General features: G+C 45.8%; 1 protein-coding gene across 1 annotated transcript; it reads left to right on the forward strand.

Annotated features, from left to right (window-relative positions):
• The first annotated feature begins 213 nt into the window (after nucleotides 1-213).
• LOC129149289 (olfactory receptor 7E24-like) lies at nucleotides 214-1,200 on the forward strand. The gene has a single exon (XM_054716880.1). It carries the CDS (start codon nucleotides 271-273, stop codon nucleotides 1,198-1,200), a length of 930 nt encoding a protein of 309 aa, XP_054572855.1. The 5' UTR covers nucleotides 214-270.
• Nucleotides 1,201-10,230: the final 9,030 nt, after the last annotated feature.

Raw genomic sequence — 10,230 nt, forward strand, 5'->3', positions numbered from 1 at the left:
TTCAGGAGGAAATTAATATTTACTGTGTTCATGACTTTATTAACCCTATTAACTTTAGTGTCTCTAAAGTAGGTATATATAGAAACAGGTAAATACCCAAGAAATAGATGAGGAAAAATTCCTATGAGGTAATGAGTTTGCCACCTCTCCTTAAGTATAAATGTTTACTTTGATTTGACTGAATCCAAAGTATAGACTCAGCACTGGTTGCCACTTTAGTTGTTTCATCACTCTAAGCATCTTTCCTTTTTTAGGAGGTGTCTCAGCGCCATGGAACTCAGGAATCTAACACGTGTCTCAGAATTCTTCCTCCTGGGTGTCTCCGATGACCTGGAACTGCAGCCTCTGCTCTTGGGGCTCTTCCTGTCCATGTACCTGGTTGCCGTGTTGGGGAACATGCTCATCATCCTGACTGTCAGCTCTGCCTCCCACCTGCACACCCCCATGTACTTCTTCCTCTGCAACCTGTCCTTGGCTGACATCGGTCTCATTTCTACCACTGTTCCAAAGATGATTGTGGGCATCCAGACTCACAGCAGAGTCATCTCCTCTGGGGGCTGCCTGACACAGATGTCTTTTTTGACACTTTTTGGATGCATGGATGACATGCTTTTGACTGTCATGGCCTATGACCGGTTTGTGGCCATCTGTCACCCTCTGCACTACTCAGCCATCATGAACCCACGCCTCTGTTGCTTCTTAGTTTTGGTGTCATTTTTCATCAGCCTTTTGGACTCCCAGCTGCACAATTTGATTGTATTACAGTTTACCTGCTTTAAGGATGTAAACATTTCTAATTTCTTCTGTCATCCTTCTCAGCTCCTTCATCTTGCCTGCGCTGACACCATCACCGATGACATAGTCACGTATTTTGTTGTCTCCATCTTTGGTGGTGTTCCAGTCGTGGGGATCTTTTGCTCTTACTGTAAAATTGTTTCCTCCATTCTGAGAGTTCCATCGATAGGTGGGAAGTATAAAGCCTTCTCCACCTGTGGTTCTCACCTGTCAGTTGTTTGCTTATTTTATGGAACAGCTATTGGAGATTACTTTGGATCAGCACTGTTGCCTTCCCCCAGGAAGGACGTTGTGGCCTCAGTAATGTACACAATAGTCACCCCCATGCTGAACCCATTCATTTACAGCATGAGGAACAAGGACATTAAGAGTGCCCTATGGAGACTCTACCGCAGAACAATCTAATGTGAATATCTCTGCAATCCCTTTGGAGTATGATTGGTAAAACTAACAAAACCAAACATGTAGACCAATGAATGCTCTTTCAAAGGTCACATTCTTTTTTTGTCTCATAGTTTTCATTCCTCTCTATGCTTCACATATGAACTTTACATCTTTTGTCTTTAATTGAATTGGCAGAGTATCCTGGGATCCTTGTTCATCATAATAAATGAATGAGTGGTTCTCCTAATTGATTCTGATACCCTAGTGAAATGCACGACTTTCTTAGTATATACCTTACTTCTTTCCCCATAGTTTTAGAGTATTCTCCATACAAAATTTGCATCTGTCAAATATATGTATTCAGGTAATTTCTGAGGATGAAATTCACTGGTTTTCAGTTGTGGATGTTATTGGAATGTCCTGGGTGTTCTATAAACACTGGTGACTGGGTCTGTTGGAGGAGTTCGTCAAGAAGATGTAACTGCCAGTGGACCCAAGAACTGGATTGTGGAGTCAGAGACCCCTAAGCCTCTCCCCTGTCCTTGGATTGTTCATTTTACTTGCCTACTCTGAGGTAGAAGCTAGCCTTAGGAGACTATCTTGATGTATATATGACTGAATGCAGTTGGATTGTCAAACCTCAGAGGGAAGGCAGGGGAGAGTGAATGGGGGCGGGGAGGGGAATAGATCAACCAATGAACTCATATGCGTATATGCATAACCCATAGACACAGACAACATGGTGGTGAAGTGAAATGGGGGGAAAAGGGACATATGCAATACTTTCAACAATAAAGATTCATATTTTAAAAAGGCATTTACTGTATATAAATGTTTAAAATTTGGTTCATATGGAACAGTTTCCTAGAAACATACAATCTTCCACAACGGATTCAGGAAAATGAATCTGAATAGACAGATTACAAATAATGAAATTGAAGCAGAAACAAACAAACAAACAAACAAACAAAAAAAACCCAACACAAAACCTCCCAACAAACAAAAGATGTCTCTATAGATTTAAGAAGTTTGATATCATATTAAGCAACTTCTCTGACCATAATGGTATAAATCTAGAAATTAATCACAAGGAAAAACAAAGAAAGTCTTGGATGTTAAATAATATGTTACTAAACAATGAATGGTTTAACAGTGAGATCAGGGAGGAAATAAAAAGATACCTGGAAACAAACACCAAAGCAGTCCCAAGACATAATTCATAGCATTACAGACCTATCTCAAGAAACAAGAAAAGTCTATGAAATAAACAGTCTAACTTTATACTTATAGGAATTAGAAAAATAATAAAAACCAAAGCCCAAAGTGAGTAAAAGAAAGGAAATAATATAGATTAGAACAGAAATACATAAAATAGAGTCTAAGAAATACAAAAGATCAATGACACCAAGTGCTGTTTTGTTTTTTTGAAAAAATAAACAACATTGACAAACTTTTAATGAGACTTATCAAGAAATAAAGAGAGGACCCAAATAAAGAAAATCAGAAATTAAAGAGGAGATATAACAAGTAACTCCACATAAATACAAGGGATACTAAGAAAATAGTATGAACAACTATATCCCAACAAATAAAACAATCTGGATGACATGAACACATTCCTAGAAATGTACAATTTTCCAAAACTGAATCAGGAAAAAAATCTGAATAGACAGATTGCAACTAATGCAGTTGAAGCAATAACCAAAAACTCCCAACAAACAAAAGTCCTGGACCGGATTATGTCATAGGTTAATTTTACCAACTATTTAAAGAAGAACTAAAACCTTTTTTTCTGAAATGATTCCAAAATTTTCAAGAAAAGAGAGGACTCCCTAGCTCATATAAAGAGGCCAGCATTATCCTGATTCCAAATCCAGATAAAGACTATACAATGAATGAAAATTATAGCCAATATCCCTGATGAACATAGATGTTAAATTCCTCAACAAAATATTTTTTTTTCTTTTTTTTTTTTTAATTTCTTTATTGATTAAGGTGTCACATATTTGTCCTCATCCCCCCATTCCCATCCCACCCCTCTCCCCACGCATGCCCCAATCCCCTGTTGAACTTAACCGTTGGATAGGCTTATATGCATGCATACAGGTCCTTTGGTTGAACTCTCCCCCTCCCCCCACCCTCCCCCTACCCTCCCCTATCCTCCCTCTGAGGCCCGATAGTCCGATCGATGCCTCCTTGCTTCTGGTTCTGTTCTTGTTCCTCAGTCTATGTTGTTCATCATTTCCTCTAGATGAACGAGATCATATGTCACTAGATATATACTAATAAGAACTGAATGTGAGACGAGCAACAATATTTATGCTGACAGGCAAATGAATCAATCTGTAGCGAGCTTCCCCCTGGACCAACAGTTCTTTTGAGACCCAATTTCGATGTCCAGTAGTTCCTTATGTGTACATGTCAGCACTGACCCCTCAGCTCTGGATGGTGGACAAATGGTGGTAACGGAGGTCTGACTCCCTCTGGTTTGGTCTCGGCCGAACCCAGGGGCACGGCGTCACCCAGACTAAGGGGAACGTGGCCTCACCCATACCCAAGGGGCGCGTGGTCTCACCTGGGCCTGGGACCCAGCCTCACCCGGATGGATCCAGGGGCGCATGGCCTCACCCGGACCCAGGATCTGGCTTCACCCGTACCCAGGGACGCTTGGCCTCTCCCAGACCGAGGGGCACATGGCCTCACCCGGGCTTAGTTGCACAAGGCCTCACCTGGATCCAGGGACACATGGTCTCTCCCGGACCCAGGGACGCTTGGCCTCTCCCAGACCCAGGGCCACTTGGGCTCACCCGGGCCTAGATGCACGCGGCCTCACCCAGATCCAGGGACACCTGGTCTCGCCTGGACCCAGGGGTGTGTGGGCTCTCCCAGACTCAGGGGCGCTTGGCCTCGCCCGGGCACGGGATCCAGCGTCATCCGGGTCCAGGGGCACTTGGCCTCACCCGGACCCGGAGTCCGGCCTCACCTGGACCCAGGGGCATGTGGCCTCACCTAGACCCAGGGACTTGAGACCTCACTTATACCCAGGGGCGTGTGACCACACCCGAGCCCAGAGGCGCGCAACCCCGCCCGCACCCGGGTCTCAGCGGGGCCCCATCTTCCCGATCCCAATTCCTGCCGGTCAATCCCCCCTCAGCAATTCCCCTGGCCATCCTTCCAGAGCTCCAGTATGGCTGCTGCAGAACTCGTCGGGCGGCGGCTCGGCGAAGCTCCGGTGCACCCGGTGCATGGCGGTGGGCCAGTCTGGCGTCGCTGCGTCGGCCCTTGGGTCTGCATCGGTGGCTGGTCGCCGAGCATGCGCACCTGGCCGCTTCTGGGGCGTTGAGATTCTTGACGGACTCAGAGGTCAGCAAGCGCGGAGTCTCCCACCCCATGTCTCATAGGGGCTCGTCTGTCCGTGCTTGGCTGCCAATGGAGCCGTCCCCTCAGCCGGAGACCGCCGGGGGAACTGCGCCGAGCACGTTCCAGGCCGCTGTTGTATCGCCTGAGCCATAGTTCTTTTGTGTCGCCTGAGCCGTAGTTCTTAAAGTGTGGTCTTTGGGTCACCGGCATCAGCATCATCCCACATACCCCTTTTATTCTAGTTGTAGAGCATCTACTCAGCCAGCCCTATGGTGGTCTTGGATGGTGTCTGCTCTGCTCTCTTGTCGTAGTCTCAAAGTTGTTGTGGTAGGCAACAATCAGGCTTCCGCCCTATGCCTCCATCTTGGTCCTCCTTTGTATAGTTAAGTCTTGATTGTTGTTGGTGTCACTGGGGGGGCTCTCTTTGTCTATAAAGGAAGAGTTGCTGTGCAGGAGACACGTTTATGGGCCGGGTCTTGGTGCAGCAAAGCTTTGGCGCTCACTGAATATTCCCGTTGAATGTGTCCCTTATGCACGTGGTTGAAATCTGGTGTCATCTCCCACAGACCACTAGATGCCCTCGTTTCTGGGTCTCCAATGGGGTGTAGATCAGCTACTGCCTTAGGCACTCAGCAAGGATTACAGCAAAAACTGTAGTTTCTTCCTCCTGTCTGAGTGGCCCTGGAGCAGTCCGACTAGAACAGCAGATCATCTGGTCCGCTGCCAGAGGGCAGGCCACCCACATGCATAAGCCGTCGCTTGGGGCGCAGGTGTGCCTGCAAGACTTGCAGGGCGGGTCTTCAAAACGTGCGGGGCGGGTCCCAGGGCGGGGCGGGGTCTCAGGGCGCCAACAGGCCATGGTGCGGCGAGCCGCAATGCCTGTGAGTCTGGTCCTTCTGCCTTCCACGTATCTAAGTCCCCTCGTTCCGCACTCCAGCGCAGCAAACACTGATTGCTGGGCGCACCTCCGCAAAAGTCCCGCCTCTCCCCGCAGGCATCTGGGTCTCCCGGGGTTCGCCAGAAGATGGGTTTCAGGGTGATGGAGAGCTAATCTCCCTTAGGTTTGGAACAAAAGCCCCTTTCCCCCGCCACCAGCCAGACCCACGCACCTCCACACCTCATCCCCTCCGATTTCGCTGGGTGCGAGGCAACAGAACAGCCTTTAACCTCCGCCGCCATCTTTTTCAAACTTCTCAATTTGTGCTTCTTAATCCCTTCATTTCAGTCAACTCTACTGAAGTCTAGCGCCGCCGGGAGGTGCATGGAAAGGGCGCCCGGGCCTCCGTCCGGTGCGCGGTGCGTGCGTCCCGCGGAACCAGGCGCGCGAGGGCCGCGCGGCTGGGACGGGCGCTGGGCGGCCGCCGGGCTCCAGGCACCGCCATCGCCGCGTTCCGGACGTCGCCACCGCGGCGTCCCCCCAATTTATACTTCTTAATCCCTTGAATTCAGTCAACTCTACTGAAGTCTAGCGCCGCCGGGAGGTGCACGGAGAGGGCGCCAGGCGCGCGGGGGCTGCGCGGCGGGGACGGGTGCTGGGAGGCCGCCGGGCTCCGGGCGCCGCCGCCGCTGCGGCGGCGTCCCCAGCGTCCCGGGCCGGGAGGCCTGCGGGGGCGGCGGAGTTGCGAAAGTGAGTGAGTTTCCCAGGGTTTCGCCCGGAATGGGGTTCAGTGCAATCGGAGCCGGCGCTCAGCGCACTCCGGAGCCTTTATCTCCTTCCTGCCAGTGAACTCCGGCCAGGTCATCAGCCGCCCCCTCCTCTCCGGTTCCATCCTCCCCGCAGGCGCGTGTGCTCGTGTCTCCGCCCGTTTCTCCATACCTCAGGCTTTTACGGCTTCCCCGACTGTCCCCGTGGCCTTCTCCTTCCCCCCAGCTGTGGGCATTTCAGTCCACCAACTTTCCTGTGGTTCTGGACGATGTCCGTTCTGACCTCTAGTTGTATTTTTGAAATTGTTGTGCCCGGCTGCAGGTTAGGTGTTTAACCTATGCCGCCATCTTAGTTTCTCCTCAACAAAATATTAGCAAATGAAATCCAGAGACACATTAAAAAGATTATGCACTCGAATTAAGTGGAATTTATCCCAGGGATGCAAGGTTGGTACAACAGTTACAACTCAATAAACCTGGAACATCAAATAAACAAAATGAAGGATAAAACTGCCTGATCATATCAATAAGTACAGTAAAAGCATTTGATGAAATGCAGCACCCTTTTATGATAAAAAAAATCAGTAATGTGGGAATAGAGGGAACACACCTCAGCAAAATAAAGGCCATAAAACCCAAAGAAAATTTGCCATAGCTGTGTGATTGAGTTGGTTGGAGCATTGTCCCATACACCAAAAGGTTGCAAGGTTGATTCCCAGCTAGGGTACATACCTAGGGTGTGGGTTCAATCCCCAGTCAGGTTGCATGCAGGAGGCAACCAATTTATGTGTCTCACATCAATGTCTCTCTCATTCTTTCCTGTCCTCTCTCTCTAAAATTAATAAAAACATACCATTGGTGAGGATTTAAAAAAAAAATAAAGGTAGTTTTACCTCTTATGACAGAATGGATGAACCTGGAGAGTACTTTTTAAAAGTTTTTTCTTTTATTTTGTGTTTATTATATATTTTTTAACCTGGAGAGTATTATGCTATGTGAAATAGGCCAGTCAGAGAAAGAAAACTATCATATTATTTCACATATATGTGGAATCTCATGAACAAAATAAAGTAACAAAATGGAAATAGACTCATAGATACAGACAACAGACTGACAGCTGTCAGAGAGCAAGGATTTGGGGGGGCTGGCTGAAAAAGGTGAAGGGATTAAGCATAAAAAAACCCTCATAGATACAGACTACAGAATGATGATTATCAGAAGTAAAAGGTTGTGGTGGGCAGTAGATGAGGATAAAGGGTTTCAGGATAAAAGGTAATGGAAGGAGACATGACTTGGGGTTGTGAGCACACAATACAGTATACATATAATGTATTATAGAATTGTTCACTGAGTCCTATCTAGTTTGGCTCAGAGGATAGAGCGTTGTCCTGCAGACTGAAAGGTCCTGGGTTTGATTCTGGTTAAGGTCACATGCTTGGAGTGTGAGCTCGATCCCCAGAAGGGGTGTGCAGGAGGCTGCCGACTAATAATTCTCATCATGGATGTTTCTCTCTCTCCCTGTACCTTCCTCTCTGAAGCAATAAAAATATATATTTTTTAAAAGCATTGTACACTGAAACCTATGTAATTTTTGTTAATCAATGTCACCCCAATAAATTTAATTAAAAATATAGAAAAAGGAAAGAGGGGATGATACAGCCCTACATTCACAACACAGACATCTGTGAAACCCCCCATAGGATTTTTAACAAAATTGTCAACTTGGTATATCAAAATAGATGGTTGTCTAATGTAACAACATGCATAAATTCCCCCCCAAAAGTAGAACTTTGATTGTCTTTCTAAAAAACAAAGAAAAACCACATCTCAACACATAAAATTCAAAACCCCAAAGAGGGACTATGGAAAAAAAGAGGAAGTTCCTCTTTAGAGACATAAATATTAAATGAGAAAATAGAAATGATGTCATATTCTTGGTATAGAAAAAATAATTATCCCTCCATAGAATGGTCCATTCAATGAATGTGAAGACATACAAGACACACATTGCTGCTTTTTAATTGAAAAAAAATTGTTTAACTTTATAAAATTCCTGCAACTTTGAAGCAAGAATTACAGGGGAACTTTCTCCTGAGAAGAGGGAGGCCTCAAACCCTTAAAAATTACATTCCCTTTTCTTCTTCTATTAGTAACAGCAAGTCCTCAGAGATTGGGATAACCCGGACCCATTAGACTAATTATGAGCTCTGTGCATTGAGCTCCCAGGGCCATGCAGCAATAGATAATCAGCTGTGCCTCCAGCTCTTCAGATTCTCATCTCAGACCAGGGGGCTTCACATCTGAGTCTTCTCCTCTCGCATCCACTGCATCAGGAGCCCATGACTAACTCTGACGTCCTGCCAGTCTTGATGGAACCTGAACCTTCATTGCTTGCCAGGCAGGACAGGGGCAGTGGATGCCCACTCCCTGGTCAGACTCCAGCAGAGACAGACCTGCCCAGTGAGTACTGTGGAGGCGATGGATGGAGAAGGGACTGTCAGGAGCATTTCTTTCTCATCATTAGGACAAACAAGGGAGTTGGGACAAACAGCTGGGAGGGTACCAGTATGGAACGTTTCAGATATTTTTGTCCTTAAAAGGGTAGAATCTGAATAGCTGGAGGGAAACATCTGAGTGACATTCATTTCTGATCCCCAGGGCCTATTCTCTGCTTAGCAGAGACAACAACAATCTGCTAAATATTGAATAGACTCTTCCACAAGCCCAGTGCTTTCTTTCCAGCAATTTCCCTCTTTTTAGCAATGCCTCCTGGGGTCAGCAGAAATAAAACAGTGTTTGTATGTATCTATGTCATGGGTTTTCTAAGAAACCTATCCATTTCCATTTAATAGTATCTGCCACATTTAATATATATATATATATATATATATATATATATATATATATATATATATATATAATAGTATCTACCACATTATATATATATGTTGATTTCAGAGAGGAAGAGACAGGAAGAATGAGATAGAAACCTCAATGATTATTAGAGAATCATTGATTAGCTGCCTCCTGCACACCCCCTACTGGGGATTGAATCAGTAACCTGGAAATGTGCCCTTGACTTAAGGTGGAAGCTCTATACACTAAGCCAAACAGGCTAGGGCATTTTGTTTTTGTATTTGTTTTGTTAATCCTCAAGGGGAGGGGGGGGGGGGAGAAACATTTTTCCACTGACCTTTTAGAGAGAGTGGAAGAGAGAGGGAAAAACAGAGGGAAACATTTATGTGAGAGAATCACATTGATTGGTTGGCCCCAGGAGTAGCCTGCAACCAGGATACATGCCCTTGACTGGAATCAAACTTGGGACCCTTTGGTCAGCAGGCCAATGCTCTATCCACTGAGCCATACAGGATAGGGCTACAACATTTAAATATAAAGAGAAATTGTGGAGATTTTCATAAAAGTACAAAATATTGAAAGAGAAGGAAGAAAAACCACATCTTTTTGTGGTCTTAAATCTTTTTGTGTGGACTGAGACACGTTTCAGGATTTCCTCTCATTCCGTGAACAAATTACCTGGGACAGAATAGGCTTCTACCTTTCTCTGCCATATCATAGAATAAAATGTCGTCCTTCAGCCTTTCCTGGGACTGATTTTCATCAATAAGCCCACTCTTCCAATCTGATTTAAAGGCAATTGGGTGTCACACATTTGCCAGAGATGGGTGTTATTCTCCCATTTCTATGTACAGAGAGGTGGAAAGATTTACTCACAGATCTCATTTAGTGGGTGACAGCTGTGGGACTCAGACACAGGCCTCCGGATTCCCAGCCCAGGGCTCTCTCCCCTCCACTGCGACACAATGATTGTTTCTTTCCAAACAAGGGCACCACCACCCAGTCCTTCTGTTGGGATCTGGTGAGTTCATCTGTGGTTTGAAGGGACCTTTACTGCATGAATGTTGTGGATCATAGGGTTTCCCAAGGATAGTAATGCATTTCTCAGCATATTTGTAAAACCAAGATATGAACTTTCTAATTTTATACATTGGCAATCAGAGCATTTGGTTGATTTTGTCTGATTTTTCT

The sequence above is a fragment of the Eptesicus fuscus genome, chromosome 6 (assembly GCF_027574615.1).
Source record: "Eptesicus fuscus isolate TK198812 chromosome 6, DD_ASM_mEF_20220401, whole genome shotgun sequence".
Lineage (NCBI taxonomy): Eukaryota > Metazoa > Chordata > Mammalia > Chiroptera > Vespertilionidae > Eptesicus > Eptesicus fuscus.

What these genes read in the sequence shown, in the direction of transcription:
- LOC129149289 (XM_054716880.1), top strand. Translation starts at nt 271, where the DNA reads ATGGAACTCAGGAATCTAACACGTGTCTCAGAATTCTTCCTCCTGGGT.